General features: G+C 52.7%; 11 protein-coding genes across 11 annotated transcripts; 4 read left to right on the top strand and 7 right to left on the bottom strand.

Moving 5' to 3' along the window:
• Positions 1 to 215: 215 nt before the first annotated feature.
• On the bottom strand, positions 216 to 1,394 carry AYO21_02355 (hypothetical protein; the record flags this gene model as incomplete). The annotated part of the gene is made up of 1 exon (XM_022652334.1): positions 216 to 1,394. One exon carries the CDS (start codon positions 1,392 to 1,394, stop codon positions 216 to 218), a length of 1,179 nt encoding a protein of 392 aa, XP_022515370.1.
• Positions 1,395 to 1,950: 556 nt separating this feature from the next.
• On the bottom strand, positions 1,951 to 2,622 carry AYO21_02354 (hypothetical protein; the record flags this gene model as incomplete). The annotated part of the gene is made up of 1 exon (XM_022652333.1): positions 1,951 to 2,622. One exon carries the CDS (start codon positions 2,620 to 2,622, stop codon positions 1,951 to 1,953), a length of 672 nt encoding a protein of 223 aa, XP_022515369.1.
• A 1,988-nt stretch (positions 2,623 to 4,610) lies between these two features.
• On the top strand, positions 4,611 to 5,979 carry AYO21_02353 (hypothetical protein; the record flags this gene model as incomplete). The annotated part of the gene is made up of 3 exons (XM_022652332.1): positions 4,611 to 5,035; positions 5,193 to 5,745; positions 5,803 to 5,979. The coding sequence occupies 3 exons, from the start codon at positions 4,611 to 4,613 to the stop codon at positions 5,977 to 5,979; spliced, it is 1,155 nt and encodes a 384-aa protein (XP_022515368.1).
• Positions 5,980 to 6,219: 240 nt separating this feature from the next.
• AYO21_02352 (hypothetical protein) lies at positions 6,220 to 7,935 on the bottom strand (the record flags this gene model as incomplete). Its single annotated transcript, XM_022652331.1, has 1 exon — positions 6,220 to 7,935. One exon carries the CDS (start codon positions 7,933 to 7,935, stop codon positions 6,220 to 6,222), a length of 1,716 nt encoding a protein of 571 aa, XP_022515367.1.
• A 537-nt stretch (positions 7,936 to 8,472) lies between these two features.
• Positions 8,473 to 9,615, top strand: AYO21_02351 (hypothetical protein; the record flags this gene model as incomplete). Its single annotated transcript, XM_022652330.1, has 2 exons — positions 8,473 to 8,598; positions 8,713 to 9,615. The coding sequence occupies 2 exons, from the start codon at positions 8,473 to 8,475 to the stop codon at positions 9,613 to 9,615; spliced, it is 1,029 nt and encodes a 342-aa protein (XP_022515366.1).
• A 243-nt stretch (positions 9,616 to 9,858) lies between these two features.
• Positions 9,859 to 11,340, bottom strand: AYO21_02350 (hypothetical protein; the record flags this gene model as incomplete). Its single annotated transcript, XM_022652329.1, has 7 exons — positions 9,859 to 10,512; positions 10,562 to 10,614; positions 10,676 to 10,723; positions 10,803 to 10,840; positions 10,905 to 11,100; positions 11,142 to 11,247; positions 11,302 to 11,340. 7 exons carry the CDS (start codon positions 11,338 to 11,340, stop codon positions 9,859 to 9,861), a joined length of 1,134 nt encoding a protein of 377 aa, XP_022515365.1.
• A 1,007-nt stretch (positions 11,341 to 12,347) lies between these two features.
• Positions 12,348 to 13,682, bottom strand: AYO21_02349 (hypothetical protein; the record flags this gene model as incomplete). The annotated part of the gene is made up of 2 exons (XM_022652328.1): positions 12,348 to 12,467; positions 12,522 to 13,682. The coding sequence occupies 2 exons, from the start codon at positions 13,680 to 13,682 to the stop codon at positions 12,348 to 12,350; spliced, it is 1,281 nt and encodes a 426-aa protein (XP_022515364.1).
• A 2,231-nt stretch (positions 13,683 to 15,913) lies between these two features.
• AYO21_02348 (hypothetical protein) lies at positions 15,914 to 16,888 on the top strand (the record flags this gene model as incomplete). Its single annotated transcript, XM_022652327.1, has 2 exons — positions 15,914 to 16,203; positions 16,267 to 16,888. 2 exons carry the CDS (start codon positions 15,914 to 15,916, stop codon positions 16,886 to 16,888), a joined length of 912 nt encoding a protein of 303 aa, XP_022515363.1.
• A 237-nt stretch (positions 16,889 to 17,125) lies between these two features.
• Positions 17,126 to 18,263, bottom strand: AYO21_02347 (hypothetical protein; the record flags this gene model as incomplete). Its single annotated transcript, XM_022652326.1, has 2 exons — positions 17,126 to 18,011; positions 18,070 to 18,263. 2 exons carry the CDS (start codon positions 18,261 to 18,263, stop codon positions 17,126 to 17,128), a joined length of 1,080 nt encoding a protein of 359 aa, XP_022515362.1.
• Positions 18,264 to 19,434: 1,171 nt separating this feature from the next.
• On the top strand, positions 19,435 to 21,726 carry AYO21_02346 (hypothetical protein; the record flags this gene model as incomplete). The annotated part of the gene is made up of 1 exon (XM_022652325.1): positions 19,435 to 21,726. One exon carries the CDS (start codon positions 19,435 to 19,437, stop codon positions 21,724 to 21,726), a length of 2,292 nt encoding a protein of 763 aa, XP_022515361.1.
• A 663-nt stretch (positions 21,727 to 22,389) lies between these two features.
• Positions 22,390 to 24,152, bottom strand: AYO21_02345 (hypothetical protein; the record flags this gene model as incomplete). The annotated part of the gene is made up of 2 exons (XM_022652324.1): positions 22,390 to 24,066; positions 24,129 to 24,152. The coding sequence occupies 2 exons, from the start codon at positions 24,150 to 24,152 to the stop codon at positions 22,390 to 22,392; spliced, it is 1,701 nt and encodes a 566-aa protein (XP_022515360.1).
• Positions 24,153 to 24,827: the final 675 nt, after the last annotated feature.

Here is a 24,827-nt window from a genome sequence, read left to right as displayed (position 1 = left end):
GAAGAAGGGTAGAGGTTTCAGCATCATGTCGGGGAAACAAATTGCAATCTAAAGGGATTCTCCATCGGTCACCCACTCCTGAGAAGCAATGAAACCAAGTCGTTGTCCAAAAGATTCAATCAAACCATACATTTCATCGTCAAATAACTTCCCAAACACATGCATATCGTGATATCCATCCACAGATTTAGTTTCTCAACTGCTGCTAGGTCAGACTAGTTGAGAAATATCAGCTCTCCGTCGTTGTTGCTTATGCGCTCGTCCAGGCGAATCCAGTCCCTGTTCCATCGGCCGTCCCCGGTACCCAGTTCAGCCTCCAGAACTCTGCCGTTCTCAATCAACCTGACATTTCGTGCGCTGGCACCGAAGTTGCCTCCTCGATACCACGCAAAATGACCATGTGAATTGGTCAGGCAGTCATTCAGCGAGATGGAGGACAGCTTGTGCTCGCCATGGACGTTGGTACAGGAGGCGATGAGGTCGTAGTCCCTGTCCAGCGTGATGCTGTTCGAAGAAGAAGAGAAGTTGCCATGCATTGGCGCTGCTGACCTTTGGCCTTGCTGATGGTTTGAATGTTGGCTCATCCCATACGCGGCAGTGCCCGCCGCGCCAGCGGCAGCCACGCCGTATTTCTTCTTTTTCTTCTTCTCGTCGTCCGATGAACTGCTGCTCGAGGAGGACGAGCTAGACGACGAAGAGTCCCGACGGAGCCCTGCAGGGCGGTCGGCTTTGTTCTTCTTCTCCTTTTTGTGCTTTTTGAGGGCATCCTCCGCCAGAGAGCCAGCTATAGCACCTCCTACCGCCCCGAGGAACCCATGATTTACTTTATGGCCACCGTATGCACCCAGAGCACCCCCAGCTACGGCGCCCATGAAGCCGCGATCCTGAGAGACTGGAGCATTCGGGTCAAGCGGGGCGCCGTGTTGTGGAGGGTAAGCATCGCCCATGTGAGATTGTGGTGGGCCTGGCGGCGGCGTAAAAGTGTCATATTGACTTTGGTAAGGAGGTGGATGAGGTGAGTGGCCACGTTGAGCCTGGTCGCCATACCCGTAGTCAGGGGTTTGAGTGGGATAATTGGATTGATGATACGAATGTTCGGGTGGAGGGGAAGTGTATTGGTTTGCATGATGGGAATATTGGTCATTCGGGGCTTGGTAACCTCCGTGATGACCGTATGGCTGCTGGTAGTCTTGTGGCGGCGGAGACGCATAGTCATATGGTCTGTTCTGCTCGTAGCCTTGATTGTACGACTGGTCACCGTATCCATGAGGAGGCCCAGATGGAGATTGCCATTGCTGATAACCTTGGTCGCCAGGGTTATTGTAACCGTGCTGCTCAGGATACTGATTGTTGTTGTTGTTGGGATTATTGTAGTAGTAGTCTTGACTAGACATGGTGTTTAGAGCGGCAATCCTCCGGCGGCGACAAGTCCTTTGATCTTTGATCTTTCAAGGTTGTAGGTGACGTGAAAGGTGATCGAGGTCAAGCTAAAGCGCTGGGGGCGATTGAGGATTGGGACACTTATAGGCTTTCGGGAAGAAGCCGCGGGCCACACTAGCCGTTGAGATATGCACGAGGTACAAGGAGCGTACTAGTAAGAGCAGGCAGCCTTGTTCTGATGGCAGGATGGGTAGTTAGCTGAAGCCGGTGGGTGGCCTGATCTGACGGTGGATTGGAGACGCAGTTCGGTTAGAATAACGTTGTGGCTGGAGACGAGCGACACAGCCACCGTGGATGACAGGGATCTCGATTGTCATTGGCTGAGCTGGTCCTCACACCAGCCACACAGCCACACCAGGCACAATTTCGAGGAGGACGGATTGTGATCAGGAAGAAGCTACTGCACTAGTATACACCACAATGAGAGAAATCCACGAGGAAATCAGGATGTCGCCGTACTCATATATGGCATGAGCAAACTTGGTCATGAATGCAATTTCTTGAGAGGTCTCAGTTCACCTTGAGGACATTTTCATTGGGCGGAATGTCCGACATGCCTTCCCCCTTGCCTTGATGGACAGCGTCGTCTTCATCTTTTCGTGCATTGGGGGCCACGTTCCCTACGTGCCCCAGTTTGGTTTCGACACGGACGCCTCCTTTTATCGTTTGCAAAACCACGCAGTACCTCTCACTCAGCTCGACAAGCTTGTCCACCTTGGACTTGTTCTCCTGGTCAACATCGAGCCGCACAATCAGCCTGATGGTTGTGAATCCAACCGGCACAGGATTGCCCTCAGGGTCCTTGATGCCCATGGTGCCGCGAAAGTCGAGATCTCCTTCTGCTGTAATTGTTCCATTGTTGATAGGAATGCCTAGACTCGTAGCCACGGCGCGAACTGTGACACCAAAGCAAGCCACCAGCGATTCGAGCAGCATGTCTCCCGAGCACAATTCGCCCGATGCATCAAATCCTTCCCCACCTGCAGCTCGATGTAGACCAGCCACTTTTCGCGCAGCGGTGCCCGACGAAAGGGAACATGTCAGGCTGGTTGAGGTAGGGTCAAGAGTGCCACTGGAGGACAAGGTAACGAGAGCTGAAGAAGGGTCGGATCGGTATTTGTCTTTCAAAGGCTTCTGCTTTGAGCGGAGAGTCTCGGCTGCTTTGGTTGCTGCATCGGCCATGGTGACAGAGGAAGCGAGGGGACGGATGGATGCAGATAACGAACTCGACCTTTGAGGTTCGAAGAATTTGTTGTTCCGAAACAGCTTAAGGAAGAGGTCACTTCTCCTAGAGACAGGGCTCAGTGCAGTCTGAGCAGATGGTAATGTCAACAAAAACCGAATCTCAGACTGCGGCGCTCGACCGAGCAAAAATGGACCACATCTAGTGATCTTTTGCTCTGTTTACCCCTCATCCGACAATAGTGGAGGCGGCTGTACAGGTTCCATCAGGCCGTCATGTGGGTGCGCCAATAGGGGTAGTCTGCCATTGATAGAGCCCCAACCGCTTCATAACAGGCAGTAGACAGTTCCGCGACTTGATATGGTCAAATCGTGAATGAGTCAACATGATCTCCTGGCGCTGGAAGGAAGAATAGGAAGGTGTGTCTGGATGAAGCTCAAACTGAGGTGCTCTATGTGGCTAGTTCTAAGTCGTCATTTTTATCATCACGTGCCGATAAGCATCATGCGGTTTTTTTCGAGGACTTCTACCTCCCAGACTCTTGTTCAATATCTTCCCCTTTACCTGGATTCCATCAAGGTGCTGGTTGTATCAAGTCGAACATTATCTCGTGGTCTCATGAAACAGAAATCCCCATATACCTTTGAGTAGACCTCCAGACAGCTAACGGGGGCAACTCACTTGCTTCCATGTCGCATCTCTCCGTCGGAAACTTGACGTCATGTTGTGACTGATCTCAGAGTCGGCATTTCCATCGACGAGACACCCACCCGCTCAGACGTTATACCCGGCCCGCAAGCGACATCGTCTGCGGAAATACACCAAGTGCTGAGACATCCCTCATACTTGCAGGCATCTTTCACACAATACCGGGCATTTAAAACCCCTTCGATGTGAACCACGCCTCATTGGCCGACGGGTTCCAAAACGAAAGCGGCTTCAGAAACACGAGGAAAATCCACATTGTCGAATGAACAAAAGCTAACAGGTACATAAAACCACTGCACTGGTCATACCGGCTGCAAAAGAGCGGGAGTTCTTCCCTTCTTCCCAAGCCCGTGGTCGCCAGGAGCACAAGTGGATTCGGGACACCATCAACACGAGGGACCGAAAGACAACCCTCTCACCAGGTCAGTCTCTCCCTTCATTGGTGTTTACGGTCCAGCACTATCAGCGATCAGAAGAAGAATTCGATTTACATCCTCCGCCCCCGCAGGCTAATGACCCCTCCGAAGACCGTCCACAGACGATGCGCCGATCCCCCTCTGACCATATGATCTTGGCACTCTCCGCTCTCTGCGATGGATGGGCTCGGCATTGAATGACGTCTAACAGGCCCAATCATGCCTCCTTTCGCGATGCGCTTCGTCCATCAGAAGGAGAACCTCCATCTCCACTCCGCTCAGGGATACCATTGCCACTGACGTCGATCTGCATCATCAATGATCTGTTCAAACAGCGTCCTCCTTGTCGGAATTCCCCATGCACATCCCGCAATTGCTATGATGAAGCTGACCACGCCTGTTAGCCAACGGGCCCGCGTGTCACCAACTACCCAGTGCCATGATATATCAAAAATGCTTCGAACCAATCAACATTCGTAGCGGAATAGAAAATGAAAGGACCTTTCCGTGCAAGAGCCGATGAAGCTATTGCTCTACACCCCTGCCGCGGGAGGTAGTATCCATTTTGCGGCCTTTTTCTATCGAGTCCTCCATGCTAGTCTTCCCGAACCACGGTTGTGGGCTTGTCATCTGATAGGAACGTCTGGCCTTACGACCGCATTCAGAGGTAGGCGATACGACTCGATAGCTGACTGAAGTCATACATATGAAGTCAAACATGTCGCGACCCCGTCTGGATCCTTACATTGACTTCTCTTTCTCCTCCCTTTTGCATTTGTCCCCATATGTCCATTCAGCCTCAGTCATAGAAGCCAGGCCCCCATTCTAGAGACAAAGCGTGAGTTCTAAGATTCTGTCCCAACATGGACAATCTCGAAAAACAAAAAGAACACCCCTTCCACCTCCCCCACATGCACACCGCCGGCTCTTCGTCGTCGGACCGGGCTTCGGACGAAGTCACGTTTGCCCACCGCGAACACGATGCCGAACAACATGCGCGGAGCATGGACCCTAATCCACAAGTGCCCTACCCGTATCATCAAGAGCACGGCCCGCCTATCGACAATGCGCTCAAATACAGCGAGGCGGAGGAAGACTACCAGCACCACAAGAACCTGCTGTGGAGTCGCATCAGGCACCATCTGAGAGACCCGTTCGCCGAGTTCATGGGCACATTCATCATGATCCTGTTTGGCGACGGCAGCGTGGCGCAGGTGACACTGAGTGCGAATCCCAATCTGCCCCCGAGCAGTCAAAACAAGGGTGAATATCAGTCCATATCCTGGGGGTACGTGTCTTGCTTCTCTCTCGTCTCCCAGTCCATCACTGCCAATTCTCCAAGGTCCCAGCCCCCCTTCTTCAATGCATGTAAGGCCTGTGAATCGTGAAATGCGTTCCGTGCTCACAAAACACCTGGCCAATTTGCTGATTTCTCTGTCCAACAGGTGGGGCATCGGTGTCATGCTGGGTGTCTACGTCGCAGGTTGCGCAGGAGGCCATTTGAACCCGGCCATCACATTTGTGAACTGCCTGTATCGCAAGTTTCCGTGGTACAAGTTCCCGATTTACGCGGCCGCTCAGGTGCTGGGCTGCTTCTGCGGCGCGGCCGTCATCTACGGCAACTACAAGTCGGCGATCGACGCGTATGAAGGGGGCTCGTCGATCCGCACCGTCCCCGGCTTCTCGGACCATGCCACGGCGGGCGTCTTCTGCACCTACCCGCAACCGTTCCTGACAAAGACGGGGCAAGTGTTTTCCGAGATCATCTCGAGCTCCGTGCTGGTGTTTGTCATCTTTGCCTTGAAGGACGATGCGAACCTGGGAGCGGGTGTAATGGTTCCTCTCGGATTGTTCTTCTTGATCTTTGGCATTGGAGCAACCCTCGGCTGGGAGACCGGCTATGCCATTAACCTGGCTCGAGATTTTGGTCCCAGGCTATTCACCTATTTCGTGGGCTATGGCCATGAAGTGTGGAGCGCCGGAGGATACTATTTCTGGGTGCGTGGTCCTTGTTTTCTCGCCATTTGCATACGTTGCTGACATTGAAATTCCCAGGTTCCGATGATCTGCCCCTTCATCGGATGCACCTTTGGCGGCTTCTTGTACGACACTCTGATTTACACAGGCGAGTCCCCGATGAATACTCCTTGGATGGGTATCAAGCGGCTTGTTCATCCATCCCGCAAGGGAATTATGGAAGCCATTACCGGCAAGCCGGCGAAGGAAGTTTGAAGAGTTTTGCATGTCCACCAGATGGAGGAGAAGAAGTTCGATTTGGCCCTCAGCGACTCCGCCTGTACAGTATACGCTTTTATGTCAGGCCTTTGTAAATTGGGATCGACGGTTTCTCTTCATACTTCGAATGGAGTTTTATCCTCTTGATATCCTCAAAAAGTTGTCTTATTCTCCCAAGCGGCAAGACGGTCTCACATTTTCTCGTGAGTGTCCCCGCAAAGAGTCAAACCTGAAGAGTTACGTTCTCTGCTTCTTCTTTTGTGGTCCAGCATCTCCTTCCTCGTCGTCGCTTAATTCTGCATAAATGGTTTTGGGCTGTGTGGTTTTCCACGCCTTCGTAAACATAGGATCCTTCTCTGCCTTGTCGGCATATTTCAGAAGGGCTTCTCGCGGATCCTCTTCTCTCATCGTGCTGAGCGGGATCCGTTCCTTGATGTGGCGCTCATCGGGCTGGCTCTTGCCAAACGGTGTGGTGGCTGGAATGTGCGGTCTCCTCGGATCGCGCGATTTTCCTGACGCCGTGAGCCCGATGGTTGGGTGTCTCGAGGCAAATGTGCTGCCCTGAATGGCCTCACTGGCGGTTCCTGGGTTGATGATCGCGTCGCTCGACACCCCTTGGGACATGTCCGTGGTGAGGGTTGGGTCATCGTCTATGTGGCGACGCTTAGGTGGCTTGGACATTACCATTACCGCGCCTTTTGTGGAAATTTTAGGATTGAAAAGAACGTGGGTTTCGCCGTTGGCACTGCCGGTGATTATTTGGTTCAATTTGTCATGCCAGAGGACGCTGACCAAAGGTGACCCGGGGGTGACGGGAGTAACGAGCTCGGGCTTCAATGTTGCTGGGTTGAGAATGTAAAGGTCCCCAGTCTCGGAACCCGTGACAATAGAGGATGCATTTGGAGCGAATAAGATGTTCGAAGTTGGGTATTGGCTTGATGTCGAGGTGTGAGTTGCGGTATTGACGGGTTGTTTGAATTTGCGGGTGTCCCATAGCTTGATCGTGTCATCGCCTCCCCTCGTGACGACCAGTCGTCCATCGGCACTGATGTCTATGCCGCTTGTCCAAGAGTCGCTCGTATGAGCTTGCGTGATCTCGCCACTAGGTCTGTGGTGAGGTCCGTCCCCTCCCCACATGAGCAGAGAGCCATCCAGCGCGGCAGCGACAAGAAGACTATTCCCGCCTTCAACCTGACTGCCCCAGGCGACAGCGGTCATTCGACTTCGTCCAGCTGAGCCCGCAAGCTTCGATTTGTGGACGATGACCTCTTTCTGTTTATTCCGAACATTCACGTCCCAAATGCGCAGGGTGCTATCAGTTCCGGCAGTGACGCAGAGATCATAGGCATATGGATGCCACGTCCCACAGGTGATTTCACTGATGTGGCCTTTGGTCATGTTCATGTCACGGAGGTACATGTCGCCCTTGACGAACTCGGTCTGTGTTTCGCCATCGCGGGATAATATCCTGGCTTGGGAAGTGGCCGAGACGACGAGAACCTGACTTGGTGAATTTGGGTTGAATTTGGCGGTATGCACCGGATGAGTCTCCGACGATGCCGAGCCCTTTGTGAATGTAGGGTCCACGGACTTGAAAGCTCGTAGAGTGTTGGGCGCCATGGCAGCAAAGTCATATAGTTTGACTGTGCAGTCTGTCGAGCCGGTGATCATCCGCGAACCAGACGAGTCCAACGAGATTGTGGTGACGGCACGATCGTGGGTTTTGAAGACGATCTCATGAGAAACAGGAAATTCGTCTTCATCTTCCGAGTCGTCATCGGAGTCGTCGTCCGAGTCACTGTCACCTTTCGAACTGGCCGAATCCTTGCCCTTGGGCTCAGGCAGACCGGCTAATTTCCTCCTCACTGTCTCCATCTGGGATTCAACGTCGAATTCACCCCCAGTGGTTCCGAAGGAGGCAGGCAGATAGTCTTTGAATGCATCCTCCTCCATGGCGAGACTTTAAAGGACAGTTGTTGGATAGGGGATGATGCTGTCTTGATATAGAGCAATGACAGACTAAAATTCGGAGGGCGAAGATGACTGCGTTAGTGAATTATATGCTCCGACGTAGTTATCCACGGAGAAGCATAAACGCGCTATATGCATATTGCCTGTTTGCACGTGCCCCTTATTTCACACGCACTGCCTCTTGTACTCTCTGTCCCTTGAAGGGCGCAATCTTGCATTACCGCCCACGCATTGCAGAAAAGGGATACCTAAAGACGTTCGATCCCCCCACAGGGAACACACAATGCTGACAGTCGGAGATACAGCACTCATGATCCGATTCGTATGGAGATGTCCTCGGCTCCTACGTTGATCAACCTCCAAGTGGAGAAGTCCACTCAGAACAATGTCACAGTCTTGAGGGTGGGAGGTCAAAGAAGTCCTTTACCAACACTAACGTCCTGTGTTTGCGATTGATGAACCCCTCGACTCCTCGAATATTGACCCTATTGCCCAACGATACCATAGCAAGTCCCAAGTATGGATGCCCATAATGCTGTCACCCTCGAGACCAGCAAGTTCCACCCAGCCGCCATCTCAGAAGAGACCAAAGCGTTCAATCAGGGACTGATGGATATCATGGCACACGGGCCCAAATGGTACGAGGTGAGTTTCATGGATAGGGCATAACGCACACCCTGCCTCTGTTTTCTCCCTATAGAGACTCCGGTTCTGGACCAATATCTGTACCAACCACAACCGTCTCTTTCTGCAAAACAGGTCGGCGCCAAACGCTATCGCGAAATGCGCGCCGCCGGAGAGACACCCCTTCCTAAAGCGGTCTATCTCGATTCTGCGCAGGAGTTTTCCATTCCAAGCCGGGATGTTGGCCGCACCATCCCCTGTCGAATCCTGCGCCCTCAGAACGGAAACCCCGTCAAATCAGTATTTCTTCACATCCACGGCGGTGGCTGGGTTCTTCAGGACGAAAAGTCGCAAGATCCCACCTTGCAGGAGATCGCAGACACCACGGGCATGTTGTGTATATCGGTCGGCTACCGCCTCGCGCCTGAGGACCCGTATCCTGCAGGCCCTCACGACTGTTTCGACGCCGCGGAATGGTTGGTTGACAACGCCGAGGCTCAGCTTGGAGCCCCGTTGGGGTTTGTGGGCGGAGAGTCCGCTGGTGGACATTTAAGCATGCTCATCACTCTTCACCTCCTGCAACACCAGGACCCCAAGTACTCGGACTTCCGCTTCAAGGGCCTCCTGCTACACTTTGGGTGTTACTCGATGATATGGACCCCGCATGTATACAACTTTAAACGCCCGCAGATATTGATCCTGGATCGGGACCTGATGGACCACTATATCGACGCCTTTCTCCCCGGCATGAGCCACGACGAGAAGAGACACCCGTCCATATCCCCGCTGTTCGCCGACTTGGAGCCGCTGAGGGGAAAATTGCCCCCTGCCCTCTTCACCTGCGGCACGGAGGACTGTCTCCTGGACGACACAATGTTCATGAGCATGAAGTGGCTGATGGCCGGGGCGGAGTCCGTGGTTAAAATCGTGCCGGGGGGTCCCCACGGCTACATCATGTTCCCCAAGAGCGTCAAGGGGAGTGGCGCCGAAGAAGGCCTGAAGGCTGTCGAAGACTTTGTGCGGGCCAAGCTGGGTTAAGTTAGACGAGTGGAATTTCTGCTCTCTTGTTCAAATCCAATACATTTTTTTAGCTTTCACACAAAGAATCAGAGTCTGGATTTCAATCTTGTCTGGGATTTGCCTATTCCTTTTCATGCCTTTTCCTGCGGCCGTCTGAAGGTCCAGGGGTTTTCCCCCATCCTCCACTCCCGGTTCCTCTGCGCGGAGGAACTACTTTTACAGAATTGCCTATTTTGGGGGTCCTTGACAGTCAGTCATCCTTTACTCAATCATGTCGATGTCATCCCCAGCAACGGGTTGAGCTTCTTGCGCCCCAGGGGCACTGTTAGCCGAAGTGCCCTCGTGCGTGTTGCCGTGTCCCCAATAGTCGTCCATCTCTGCATCGAGTTCTTCCGCGGTCTTTCGAGGCCTGCCGTTCACCAATTTATGGCCCTCTCCATCTCGGCCGGCGCGCTCCCTCCGTTCACCCGGTCTCCGTCCTCCGCGGTGACTTGAACTTCGGCTGTCGCGCTGACCTGGGATGTAGCGATCAATGTTCTCTGGAGGAGGTTTGGTGGTGTCACTCCTTCGGTCTCTCGGGCCACCCCGTCGGGGCGCGCGGCGGTTTCTTCGCTCTTCGTCAAGTTCTTCCATCGGACTTTCACTTCGTCGTCGACTGCGGCTAGCCGGTGCCTCAATTCTGTCGAACAGGCTCTTGGGGTTCTCTACGCGATCAAACGGGTTGTCCCGTCTCGGGAGTGGGAGGAGTGTGAGATGGATTGGCTGTCCTTTGGCGTTGGCACCGTCGAATTCGCGGATCGCAGCTCTTGCATCGGCGACATGCTCATAGGTGACAAAGGCGACCCCTTCAGAACGGCCAGCGCGGTCATAGCGTAATCGAGCTTCCTTCACCGGAGCAATGCGTTGGAAAAGATCCTATACCATGTCAGGACCAGAAGTCCGGCGGGAACGTGAAACGACATACCCAAATATCATCTTCTGTCAGGTCATAATGTAGATTGTCGACTCTGAGTTTGGCTGGAGGGGGTTTTCTGAACAATCAGCCCTGGTCTAATCATTCACGACAACCGAGTCTTACCTGTCGCGTTCTGCCGAGCGATCTTCATCGCGACGGTGATTGCTTTCCCTTGGTCGATCGTAGCGGCGGCCTGCTCCCACCATCAGTCACTCTCGCCATTGTCTATTGTGTTTGTGCAGCTCCATACTGTCTGGTTCGTCATCGTATCGGTCGTGAACCCAATCACTGCAGACGGTTTAGCCCCCTGACTTTTCACTGCGCATATGCGTGTGTGTTTGTGGTCCCTTACTTGTCCAAGTTCGTGCGATCATCCCTAGCAGGCTGTGGGGGAGGAAGATCTAGGTTAGCTCGTCTGTCAAACTGTCCCTGGCCTGAGGCGCGTCGAATTGTCGGAGCAACACATGTGAGGTAAGTCGAGATGATGCGGCGATCAATCGTACTGGCGGGACAGGCGGGTACTAGAGGAGAGGAGAGGATGTTCGGACCTAAACACCACGAGAGTCAGATCTGACGCGGGCAAGCAAACGAGAGACTGTGTCGCCCACCTTTCTGACGCCATCGCGAGGGTAGTTGTATTCTCTACGGCGCTGCTGCTGCGGTGGAGGCGCTCTGCGAGAGCGTGTGTCTGCTCTCTGGGAGATCATCAGCATCAGAAGCTAGCGGTAGGGTCAGTTGCAGGGACGGACCTGGCGTTCCGCAATGGTTTCGTCTAGGCTTCGATCCATGACAGCAAAACAACTCTGGTCGAGGGAAGGCAAGTACGGGAAAATCGGACAAGGGAGAATATGACCAGCAAACTTGGTCTGCGAATGTTCACGACGTGCTGGTGTAGTGGCCCTGTGGCGCGTCAATATTTGTTACTGAATGGACCAGGCAAAATTGAAAGGCTGCCAAAGCCTCAGTTCTGGGCCTGATCCTGACAAGCGGAAGGAAGCTCGGAACGGTTCATCCGAAGGTGACGGGGCGGAAGATACTTTCGCCGAGATTTGTAAACGAGTATTCCATGCTCCTCTCCCAGTAGTGTACTCGTACGTCCTTCCTGATAGACTGGTATATATCTGCTATCGTCTTCTCTAGAGTACGAGCATGCCGTAGCCAATGTGTGAGAGCTATTCAGACTGTCAATCTTGAGGTTTGACCCTGGGTCCTGAGGCACATAAGACAACGCCAGTGAGCGGCATGATATCACGTGCGCCGGGACAAAGGCTCACAAGAAAATAAGGATTGTCCCTTCGACAAGTACGCCAGCGACGTCTGCAGAGATTTACCTGGCGCTGTATCTGATGTGAATGAATATCCATATACCCATTCCCCACCAGGCTGACTCCAGATATCCACGTCTCATAAGCCCTGGCGATTGAATCTGGGTCCTCACGCGCAATTCCAGTGTTCTCATTCTAACAGTTGAGAAGAAAAGTGCGCAGAGAAGCGTGAAACATGGTGAGCAGGCAGGGAGTTTATAGAATGTTAGATACTGGATACTAGGCAAGCGTTTCTCTTATATTGGGATGTATGCTGCCAAAGTCATCCATATTGGGATAATCATGGTGCCGCTCTAATTTGGACGTGTGGTGTTGACTCGCTTAAAAACTGGGTCGTCTTGGCTCCAGCCTTGTCGCGTGTCACGTAAAATAAAGTGGCCGCAGGCGCGATGTTCGCGTTCAGTGGTTGTAACGCTGGAGAGGCTCTCACGAAATTGAAACCTCGAGTTTTCCGATCACCAGCGACAAGTTCACGTCGGACGTTTCAAGGGATGTGCCTCGGTATTCAGGACGTATTCATCCAGGCTGACAAGATCAGGCGGCGAGAAAATGAGGTAGAGATACTTGAGCGTTTCTGCCAGCCAAAAGCTCTATGGAATTCTCAGCACAGGTTTGCAGCCCCGGAAGTTTTGGACAGCTCTTACCTCCATTGAATCCTTCTTCAATGGCTTACCAGCCACAGTCACATCGATGATGGCAGCGTTGGCGTGTTCGGTCTCCGTGGCAGCTTGTATAGATTCGAACATAGTCCACGCGGCGTCTAGTAATTTCGGATCCCCGGTTGTCCGGTAGAGTATGAACACACTTTCAAGAGCCTCTGGACGAAGCGAGTAGGATCGATCGGAGACCGAAACAAACCCTTCTGGTAGTGACCTAGAAGACATTGTCTCGTCCCACGCGCACTCTTGGAGCGATTGACAGGGCCGCATCCGGAAGGTCTCGGGCATGATACCAGTTGGAAATGCATTGTAAGCGTAGATACAACCCTGTGTTAGTTTTGCACCAATGTCGACATGCTCTGGAAGCGAAAGGAGCTTTCCCCCTAGGACGAACATTCCACCAGTATAGCAGCTTAGGTGTTGACCTTCCGGGTTAAGTGTGGTAGTCCCAGCAATGATAATTGCGGAGCCGGCGACGAGTATATCTGTATTATTAGGAAGCATTGGCCTAAACAACAAATGCTTGATCGCTGTGGCCATAGATTCCCTGTAAGCTTTCTCGTAAGCTGGCTCTAAGCCACCCAAGAGGTAATGGAGCTTAAGCAAATACTCGTAGAGGGAATCTGCTTGGGCTCCTAATGTGAACATATCCCCGACAAAGCTCTGGTCGTGGGCATTAACGAAGGTTGGCCACATACCCGGCAGCTGAGTCGAGGATTGATGTTCGATAAACGTCAAAGTCACCCGTCTGATAGCATCATAATACTTCGGATCTCCTGTAATTTGAGATAGGCGAGTGAACTCAAGGGCAAACGAGCCTAATGCGGCTGAACTTTGCTGTTGATCTGCCACTAGTTGGCCTGTCTTTGCCTTCTCAAAGTCCAGCCAGAAAGGGGGCATATGGTTCGGGGTATCGAATCCCGCGTACAGCATGTCCCCAAGCTCGACAGCTTTTGCCAACAGAGCCGGCTCCTGGCTCAGGTCGAATGCTGCGAGTAGACCTCCCAACTGTCTGATATTGATCTCAAACATATTGCATGAGGTATCCGACGTTGCCGCCCAGTCAATGCCTGCAGCCGCCTCTACAGCTTCACGAAATTCCTGCTTGAGGCCCATGATCCAGAGAGTATCGAGAGAGTCGACCATGGTGGCTGCCCATCCACCAAGTGTATCCTTACTCTTTGCCGAGATTGGTTGTAACTCATCTTTCAGCCATGCATGAGTTTTGTAGCTCCGCCAACATTTCTTAAAGGTTTTCAATATCGCCTGCTGCCGTGACCGTCTCCGTATCGCCGCAGATACGGATTCCCGCCGAAACTTGTGTTGGACCCGAGGAAATGTTTGGGGCTTTCCTGTCGGAAGAGGAGCAAAGGATTTGACGGAATGCCGGTAACTGTAGTTGGACCAGTCGAAGCTACTTTTGACTATTGGAATCGCAAATAACGAAGAGGCACGAGAGGCTCGTAGTCCGTACAATAGGAAGATTGCAGTGACAATAGAGCCCACAATCAAGGTCTGTAATAAGCATCTTGAGTATAATCTGGACATATCTTTCCGCGAAGGGCTTGGATAGATTCTTCGCAGAGGGAGAGACTGCACTGACAAAGCGTGGCGTCCATGATGAGGGAAAGCACGCTGATCCCAGGTACTGTACAATGTGGGCACAGTCAGGAATGTTACTCAAAAACAATGTGAAACAGACATGTGGATGTAGGACGGACCCCTCCGTTGCATCAATTGCTTGTGTACTTGGTACAAGTAAGGTAAATCCGCCTGCGGTTTAGGCGGCCCGGCCCTTTGGAGTATGGTCGCAGGCTGGGCCCGCCGCCGCTTTTGACTTCTATAAGAATCCCGTCTTCCACCCCATCCTCCTTCAAAAACAATCCTTACTCTACCTGGTAACCACATGGCGCATTTTACGGTCCTTCACCCTGTCAATTCCAGCCTATTTGAAACAATCATGATTTGGAACCGTCCTCAGCTTTGATAGCGGCGGCCATTGCGGCCTCTTCCTTCGCCCATTCCGACTAACTATGACAAAGCGAGCCACCTGATAATAGTCCAGGCACACACCAGTAAAAAAGCCTACGCCTAGCCACTCATATGTTCCAATCACGTACATCGACACGTTCACGAATTCGCTCCTCCAAGCTTTAGTCGGACTCCATCGAGCTTCAGAGCTCGTTCCCCTTCTGCATTAACCGAGAAGATCTTCTTGCAATTGCTTCACGGCAGGGGCCAGGCCGCACAGCAATGCAGCTGCGTCCCCAAGGTACCATATCGGGATATAGCTTACGAATTCACCAGAAGTAAACTGGGTCGTAGAAGGCTATAACGTGATCAGCCCAAGTCCCCCGATAACTCGAGTTAAGCGTCACCTATCCAAATCAGAGTCAGTAGTGCAATGAAGAGGCAAGCGTAGAGGGGGAAAGTGATGGCACAAGGCATCATCACGGCGCCACATTAATATCAATAGAGGATGTTCTGGTTCAGATGTATAAAAGCCGGAGGTTGGAGAGGTTGGAGAAGCCCTCCAAAAGCGGCGGCACTGTCCGTCAAACTCGACGGGAAATTTCCCTGCAACCTGCGTTGAATTGTAATGAGATCTCGGATACTGCGGCCTGACGCAGTCCAGCGTTCAGTGCGCAATCCTTCATATCCTCGATGGTCAATGTTTACGATAGTCCTCGGTGTCAGATCTGTCGACGGACGCGCGCTGTAGCAGAGACTTGAAGATGGCACACTGCCGTACGAGTATGCAAAGGCAACTCTTGTAATGATAATTTCGAGTATACAGTTTGCCAAATTGGGTGTTTTTGGCCACTATTTTGGAACTTGAAGCGCTAGTGACCGCCTGGTACAAATGCGAGAGCGAAAGGAAATTGTTCGTCACGCCCACAATATTTTCAACAAACACCATCGAAGAGGGCGATCCTGATATTGGTGGAGATGTCTTTGGTACCACCAAAGTTACGTGTTTTGTCAAGCAATAAAACCGTTGTCAAGCTCAAGAGCCTAAGACGATGCTCTCTTCGAACGTTCTACGCGTCTATCCCAATGTATCCACCGTCGCCCATTGACTACTCATGATCTCGCCAGCTGAACCGCGTCTCTAAAACCCTCCAGAGGACTCGGTACTATCGAATGTTAGCCATGCTGGTGGGTCTTAGTCGCTGCTCATACCAAAAAAAAACAACAAAACAAGATCGACCAATGCGCGAGTCAATTGTAAAGTCGCAGTCACAACAACATGTGCGCGCTATTATTCATAGTATGCTGGATGCGACCTGTGTGCCTTCACGGTTCTTCTTGAGAGTCCTCAGGATATCGCATGGCTGCAGTGTCGAAGCTATCAAGAAGCGAGCTGCCATGTCCCAATGTTGTTGTCGAAGCTCCAGTATCGCCTGGCATCCGTGGTCGCGATCCTCGTCCTCCTGACTCTAGATCTGCTCTGGAAGTTGAAGACTGGCGGGACCGTCAGATTTCGACTGGGTTACCAGTCCGACAAATCGAGTCCTCGTATTGAATCTAACAGAGTTAACGGCCTCAAGAAGCCCAATGGTTCCAAAGCATGGATCTACTCGGGACCCGAGGCAGAGGACAAAGCGGTGATTCTGGCAAAGACTCACGGAGAAGATGTGAGCTGGGTCTTTGACAATCTGCAAGAGTATGTCACGCGGGATCCCCTCTATGACTGACTGTGTGGGTACTGACGAAGATACCCGCTCAGTTGGAAACAGGCGATATACCACATGGATGAACCAGATGGAGGAATGCTTCATCCACCCCTCAACAAAGGCAGAGAGGCTATGGCGTACCTCACATTCATAATCGATCACTACGACGTTCTGCCATCCTACATGGTCTTCGTTCATCCACACCTGCAAGGCTGGCCTGCAGCATGGCATACGGACAGTAAAAATCACAACCAAATCAATTCTATCAGGTCTCTGAGGCTTGCATACCTCGAAGAGCATGGATATGCCAACATGCGCTGCGTCCCCGACCCGGGCTGCCCAGCAGAAATACAAGTCGACCGACAAGACGAGCGCCGCACGGCAGAGCACGCCATGAGGGAAGCGTGGCCATACATGTTTGGGGGGAACTATTCCGACATACCCAAGGTTATCGCTCAACCCTGTTGTTCGCAATTTGCCATATCGAAAAAGCAGGCTCTGAGACGCAGCCAGGCAGACTACGAGCATTACCGTCAGTGGCTCCTTGATACGCCACTAGATGACGATACGAGCGGGCGGGTCTTCGAGTATCTCTGGCATGTCATATTTGGGCAGGAAGCTGTGCACTGTATTCCTTTGAAACAATGCCGCTGTGAGCAGTTCGGCCAGTGCTAGGTCTGCTCCCACCTCACATGAATTCTTCGCAGGTTTTCTCAGCGCCAATGGAGTTCGCAACTTGCCCCACACAACCTTGAACGGAAGAGAAGGGAGTAAGGTGGATTATGATATCCTTGGAAAGTGTTTTCAGACAACATCACTACTGAACGCATCGTCATTGGACGGCGTATCATCATTCTCTCACAGACTCCTCGTAGGTACGTGCTACAGCTCACATGCCATGCGAAGATTCCCCTAGAGTTCTGTCTTCCTGGGAGCATCGTCATCCGAATGCCATGCCCATTTCCTACAATGCTCACTGATCGGGCACCACGAGTTAGGCATGCATGCATCGTCACCCGTACACAAGCTGACCCTAGCAAGCTCCGCAGCTCCCCTCGTCGCAGCAAACAAGTGATCCTTCGACCCTCGCAAGTAGTCCTGAGGTACGATTTTCTCGTTGTCTTTGAACCTATCTCGGATGATTTGTTGGAAATTGCTATCCGTGACCTGGACGCCGGAGAGGAGCAGGAGATCAAACATGAGATCGTGGTCGTGTAAGAAGTCTTCAAACGCACGTCCCACCCAGTCCCAATCTGTGGTATTCGCTTTGGCATCTTCATCCGCCCAGAGGACTTTGACAGAGCCCGGCGTTTGAGGGAATATACCGTCATCGCGTATCATTGACCGCAAATTCAGAGAGGATCGATCGAGATGGACGGAGAGTACCGACTGTATGTGTCTGCCTTTGTATTTTTCGCACTCTTCATCCGGAACCTCGGTTACCAAGTCCAGCCAGATTCCAAAACAGTTGTCCAGGTCATAGATGTGTAAAAGTGAGAGCTGACTCTGTCTTTGGAACCTGAGGCAGTCAAGTCCTGCTAATTGGACAAGCTGGCGAATTGGCCGGGTGAAAGTATCACTGGTGCTATTTTCAAAGTCTGGGATCGCCAGGAATACCAAGTTATTCGACAGGGGCACCGATTTATTCGCCTCGGAGAAAAGTGTACTCATCATCTCCGCGATCGGGATGAGTTCCTCGTAGGTGGCCTTAGGCGGGTTTTCAGCGCCGTTCTGTAGCCGCGCCTGATACCACGATCGTAGTCGCTGTAGGAAAGGAGGGGATATGCTCGTCTCAGAACTTGGTACTTTAGCATTTGGCGCAGACACATCGACCAGCTACGAATGCATGTACTTACTCTTTCTCGAGGTCCAGAAGTGGGGGGTCAACATCAAGATGGTCCCATAGCTTCATGGCTCGAATATATGCTTCGGACCCATGTATTAAAGCAACGTCGGAGATCGTACCATTGGCAAATTGAATGCTTGCAGAGCTGAAACCAATCAGAAACGTTTTCCTTTGCACTTCCTTTGTCTGACGTTGCGTACCCATAACTAGGTGCTAGAGACAAGCCAACACCTGAGAAAAAGCGCCTCAGTGTCTCCTTCTGTGAATTGGGGTGGTTGAGGTCACGGCCCTCCATAGCACATACCTGGGGCTTCCTGGAGACTAAGCGGACGGCAATCATCACAGACAACCGTGGCGTGAACGGAAGTCATAAGAGCAATAAGGATAAAGACGATCCATCCCTGGTTCGGCAGTGATGATGGAAGGCTGGACGACATCATGTTGAGCAGCGGCAACATCACCTGAAATCAGAGATATTACTTTTTTGAGTTGGATCAGCAGACACGCTGAACATATCCTCCTTGAAGCTGAAATTCGCATTGCAGTCAGGTCAATGAGGGAGTATACAAAAGGACACCAAGGCACCATCGAGGCGTTCCAGTACCCGCGCGGTTAGCCCAGGTAGGGTATTGTCCCGTAATATCCACCAAGGCGAACATGTCGACGTTTCAAGCTGAAGCTCGACTTCCTTCAAAAAATTGCACCTCAATTCCGAACCCTGTTCAAACACAGTCGACAATGCCCAGTGGAGTTCCCTGTAACCCGCGTTGTGCTGCATAAGGGGGACGTTCACTAACACCTTGGTTGGTCTCTAACTAGGATCTAGACCGCAAGTATAGTCTTGGCAGCGCCGCTTTGAAGGCCTAGAGTGAGCAATGGGACTAATTGGCTACAAATGCCAATGCCCAATCAGCAGCTTAGTCGCTTTCCCAATCTGTAGTCAAGTTAAGCGCAGCAGAGCTAAAATGGCGGCAGGGGCAGGCCTTATTCGAAACTCTTTTCGTTATCCTCGCCGTACTCCTCCGTACCGAGCTACTTGCGCTGCCAAGCCCTGGATGCTTGCTGCACGACGACGTACAACTTGCATGCGACCATTCCCGCAGCGCTCCAACTCACGACTACTGGAATTGGCCTGATTCTCCTCTTCCTTGTTTTCCAAACAACTGAGCCCGTGATGGCTCTGACATTTCACATACCGAGACACCTTATATCATTCGCATGGACACGCTGATGTCCTTAGATGAAGCGCCCTCACACCCAAATTGCCTGTTGGCTCTCTCAACCTCCGACAGGATCTGCGTTATTTTTCCGGCCGATCCCAGACTCGTCTTGAGATAAATCGTTCTGATCGAACCGACCGATACCGCCCTTCCCAATGCACATACCCGCTGCAACTTTCACGGTCAATGCCCACCCGACAGCCTCACTGAGCCTCTTTGCCTCTGAGGACGGCGCACAGCCCGGCGCCGGGTACGAAAAGTGGTCGTCTTTCATCGGCATTGTTGCGGCGGTTGTCGGGAATCTCCTCATCTCCTTTGCTCTGAACACCCAGAGATACGCACACATCCTGATAGACCGCGAGTACTCCGAATCCAGGAAATCGTTTGCGAATGGCCACGCTGCTTCTGGGCGTGGACCGGGCTTTGCCAATGAACAGGAAGAAATCGCAGAGGAGCGGAGGAGAAGAAATCTCGAAATATCCGGTCGCAAAAGGAGTATAGATGAAGCAACGGATGGATCAGCGCAACGTTCCTCCGAGGAGACATTACAACCTTCTCTGGAACCTACCCGACACGACCATCGCCGCGAGAAAGACTCGGCCAACGATGCTGAGAGAGCATCCTACCTCAAGTCGCCATACTGGTGGCTTGGTCTGGTGATGATGATCATAGGCGAGGCGGGCAACTTTCTTGCCTATGGCTTTGCTCCCGCGTCCATTGTCAGTCCGCTAGGGGTTGTCGCCTTGATTTCGAATTGTCTGATTGCCCCGCTCATGCTCAAGGAACGGTTCCGACGACGTGATTTGTACGGAGTATTGGTTGCTATTGCCGGCGCTGTCACCGTTGTGTTGTCTGCCCAAACCAGTGAGGCCAAATTTGGGCCCGGTGAACTGTGGAAGACCATAAAGAGATGGGAATTCCTCCTCTACGTGATCATCACGCTGTTGCTTATCGGGGCTCTGATGTACGCAGAGCCACGACATGGCCGCAAGACCATACTTGTCGACCTTGGTCTGGTGGCGCTGTGTGGAGGCTATACCGTCCTATCCACCAAAGGCGTTTCGTCACTTTTGTCTGTGTCCCTTTACAAAGCGTTTACCTATGCCATTTTCTACTTCCTCGTGTTTGTTCTCGTTGGCTCGGCGCTTCTGCAGATTCGCTATCTCAATCGAGCCTTACAGCACTACGATTCGACGCAGGTTATACCGACTCAATTTGTTCTTTTCACTCTTTCTGTCATCATCGGCTCCGCGGTGCTGTACCGAGATTTTGAACATACGACATCGGAGCAGGCAATCAAATTTGTCATTGGATGTCTCTTGACCTTCTTTGGCGTATACCTCATCACGAGCCAGCGGCATGAGATAGGTGAAACTGAAGAAACATCTAGAGACGAGGAGGAGACGATCCAGCTTCTTGACGAGGAAGGAGGGGACATCGATGAGCGGACACCATTGACACGCGATGCACCACAGCCACTGCGTGCACAGACGGACGGATATCCAGTGGTTTCCAGTTCAGAGCAGGCTCAATCTGCAACTACAATGCCGCAAACGCCGCGACGATTCTCAGATGCATCTTCAATACTACCCTCAATCTCAGTGACCCCTGCAGAGCCGGCGGAAGACTTCATTTCTAACCCCTGGCTTTCCTCCACTGAGCAAATCGACGCTTCACAGCCGCCTCTGACACCTCGAATTAGTGGAGCCTACGAGGAATCAACACCCTTTTACACCCCGGCCACATCAAGACCATTTCAACGATCCAGCTCGTCCCCTGCTGAGGCGGAAACACCTTCAAAACCGTCGGATTCTCCTCGACCTCCCAGCCCAGACCGCTCTGTAAGACCTACCCTAGATGACAACTCTCCTGTTCCCAGCTTCCTCGCCCGTGGCTCCAGGGGAAGTATCTCGCGCCTTATTCCCGTCCCAGGCCCGCTCTTGCCACCCCTCTCGAACTCGCTCAGCGCCTTGGTGGCAGATTCGTTGCTGAAAGGCGAGGGAGCACCCCACTCCGTGCGGGCTGCACTTCGCCGATCCCGTTCTGGGCGACACTCCATCGACGATCGACGACGAACCGTTGCTGTGACCGAGGACACTGACGGATTCGACCCATTAGCAGCGTTGAACATGCACTGGCAGAATCGTAGTGCCGACAGCGCTCAAGATCTCAGCCGCGCCCAGACGCATGAGGCCAGACCGGTAGGGCCTGATGGAGGTGATGGAGTCGAGCCTGATCTGGCCGTCGACGGAGAGAGTGATATTGGCAAGAGGAAGACCAGATTACGGGCGTTGAGCGAGACCTTGAGTGGGATGATGAGTCGTCGCACTTCCGGTCGGAAGCGGAAGGAAAGCCATGACCAAGGAAAGGATGGCCGAATGTTTCGAACCGAACCAGCTGGTGATGGCGGTGACGATGACACCAGGGACAGTGCAGCAGACAGATAAAGACCAGCTATTCATGATAGGGAGGCTGAAGGCGTGTCATAGTAGAGTAATGCTAGTATATAATATTCTCCCCCCAAGCCGTGTACGGAGCATGTCGGAGTCAATATGAGATTCTACCCTTTCAAGGACATACACAGCAGATCTATCTACCTGGTCACCGCGCTACTGCAAGTCTGATGATTTATATATGGAGAGTTATATACTCTGTAGATATCGATCTCAAGATATCTATCTATCCGTCAGGCACGACTCGGAAAAAGACACGCAGATAAAAAAAGCTTCCCGGACATTAATATCAAGTTTCCCTTAAACTTTCGGCATTTCTTTGTTCTCTTTTTCAATTGTAAATCCCTTCTTACTCGTTAGGCCTCACTAGTTAGGACTAAGTCCGGGGGTTTCGTTATATCGTATATATAGCATATATCACATCAGGGGGTGCCGGGGGAGGGCGGGTATCGGATCCCCTTACATAAAAAATTGTCTACATCGGTAGTCATCGGACAGCCAGGCGGGACGGCAAAGCACGACATATGTTGCCCACGTTCATCCCACGTATTGTGTCCGCGTCACCATGTTCTTTCTGCATGGTTCAGGTCCGCGATCTTGTCCACGACTACGCGGACATGCGGCTGCCGTTGTCTTTCTGGTTGTCGCCAGACAATATCAGCCTCCTGCGGCAGACTCGTCTTCGCCTCCTTCGGTGGTGGTCTCCTCGCCAGTACCTGCCTTGTCGCCGTTGCTAGGTCGGCCAGCTCTTTCACGCGCCCTTCTCGCTTTGGCTCCCGCCTTGAGACTATCCCATTTCTCTCTGTACTTGGTGATGGTCTCTTTCAACTTGACATTCTCCTCTTCCCGCTTTCTTGCCCGCGCATCACTCTTGCGGAGAATCTCTTCCAATTCTGCTATTCGGCGTTGGGTCGTGTCACGGTTGCCCGCTCCGCCACTATTGCCGATACCAGCCATCGCGCCGCTGTCTAGCCCCATCTTCCCGCTGATGGTCTTGCCCCGTGAGTTTTCGGGAGAAAGCATAGGCGAGCGGTTGTGTAGGGAGCGAATGCTCTGCGCTAGCGCCGCAGAAGAAGTTTGGGCGGACATCTCAAAAACGTGTAGTCTCTTGGAAAGCGTGTCGGAGAGGTGCTTGAGTGCTTGATTCTCCAACGCGAGTTCTTCCATCGTCTTGCCGTTCACTTTGATCTCATCAGTAACCCCACGGGCTCTGGTAAAGCGGCTGGGTGGCCCGTTGGCCGGAGCCGGAAGTATCGTACTTTGTGCGTCGACGAAATCGTCTTCGGAGATATTTGAGAGTGCAGAAGGCTGGCGGTGGTGGCCATGTCCACGAAGACCAGCACGGGCCTCTTCACGCTCGGCCCGGGACATGATTTCAGCGTACGAGATTGTGCCACCGGTGGTGGGGACAACGTAGAATGACTCGGATGGGTTCGACGTGCTATTGCCGGTGCCAGAAACAGCGCGTAGGGCAGCACGTGAAATGAGCTGGGAGTAGTCGACGGACGGTGCTGCAGGTGATGGGCGGGACACAGTTTTCGGGATTTTGGGGGGTATTTGAGAGGGAGTAGATGGTGACTTGGATGGTGTAGTGGTTGTTAGAGGCAAGCCTGCAAATGCCAGCGGCGCACTGAGTTTTGACATAAGACTCTCAAAAGTTGTGTAGAATTGCTGAAACGGGGCATCCGAGCTCTGGGCCTCTGGCTGTTCTGCGGCATCTGCCTTTGTCGGAGAGGCTGCCACCGGAGGTGCCCATGATGGACGTGAATCTGTTTGGCGGGACATGGACAAGAGAGCGTCTGGGGAATCTGTATTTGGTCTGGGTCCGGGCTTGTTCCTGCGTTCATCTTGAGCATTATGTCCATCGGCATGTTGATTCGAGACAAGCGGCGAGATTGGAGTAGGACGCTTTTGTCGGCTGTTGGGTATCCCTCTCGCAGACGCCAGGTTGCTTGCAATCGAGGAAGACAATTCGCGAGTGCTTGACCTCAAGGCTCTGGGGAGCCTGGGGGGTTGGACCGTGGCACCGGGCGAAGCAGGTCCATCGGATTCTTGCTTCTGTCGCTCTGGCACGGACTGCGCATTTTCGCCATCGCCAGCTGATGGCTGGTTGGGCACCTCTTTTACTGGCGGTCTCTCGTGAGCCGCCCTCAGCAGTTGACCCAGCTTCTTGTGATGTTGTTCCAAGAGATTCAACACGCGCAGCGCTTCAGAGTCGGAAGTCTCTTGGGCCGCAGCTGCGAACTCGGCCGCGGCCAGATCATGTTCCTCGCTGGCGGCAACAGGATTGTGACGGCGCGACTCGAGCGCAGCATTTCGGGCATGGGTGTGAGCCTGGGTAGGAGAAGATTAGTATGTGCGTCGTTGGAATCCTCAATCTCCGACATGGTGCTTACGAGAGTCAGTGGTGCAGTCTCCATCTATTCTTAGTTCAATAGCCGACAAGTGTGCAAAGGTTGTCGGGCTGCTATCTGCAGTGCATCGACAAACTATAGGACGGTGAGGCGCAAGCGGCATTCTCTTGACTCGAGGGTCTTTCGCAGGTGGGAAACAACTTATGGCGCAAATCAAAAGTCACAAGGCTGCAGTGACGCGGGCTGGGAGGAGATCTTGGTGGGGACTTGAGGCTCCCCCCATCTGCGCCTAACCTCCTGGGTGCACCCATCCTCCAGCTTTGAGACCACTAGCCCCTAACACGGGAGCCGAAGCGCGGCCGCACTGGTGGCACCATCCGAAAGCAGGTGCTTGTTGCGGCCTTGGATTGCTGGGTGCGGCACATTCATGTCCCCGAGCCACCCAGGAGCGCTGCGGGCAGCTTAGGTGCTGAGGTCACTTGGGTGACGCTAGCTAGCCTGAGCTGATGCACCTCGGCGTCCTCGAGTGGAACGCGTAAGAATGCCGCACAAATACGCGGAGTAAATACTTGGTGCCTATACGTCGTACTCGTATGCCTGCACCCTTGCAGCCTGGCAGCCTGGCACGCCTGGCTAATTACTGTTTGCCCATCGCCTGCCGCATTCGTGGGTGCCTTTCCGATTTACGCAAGCCATTCGAACATAACCTACGGGGCTCGAATAACCCCCCAAGCTCGTCAA

Source organism: Fonsecaea monophora (genome assembly GCF_001642475.1).
Source record: "Fonsecaea monophora strain CBS 269.37 chromosome Unknown Scaff10, whole genome shotgun sequence".
Classification (NCBI taxonomy): domain Eukaryota; kingdom Fungi; phylum Ascomycota; class Eurotiomycetes; order Chaetothyriales; family Herpotrichiellaceae; genus Fonsecaea; species Fonsecaea monophora.
Note: the sequence above shows the minus strand (reverse complement) of the source record. Positions and strands in the feature narration are given on the sequence as shown.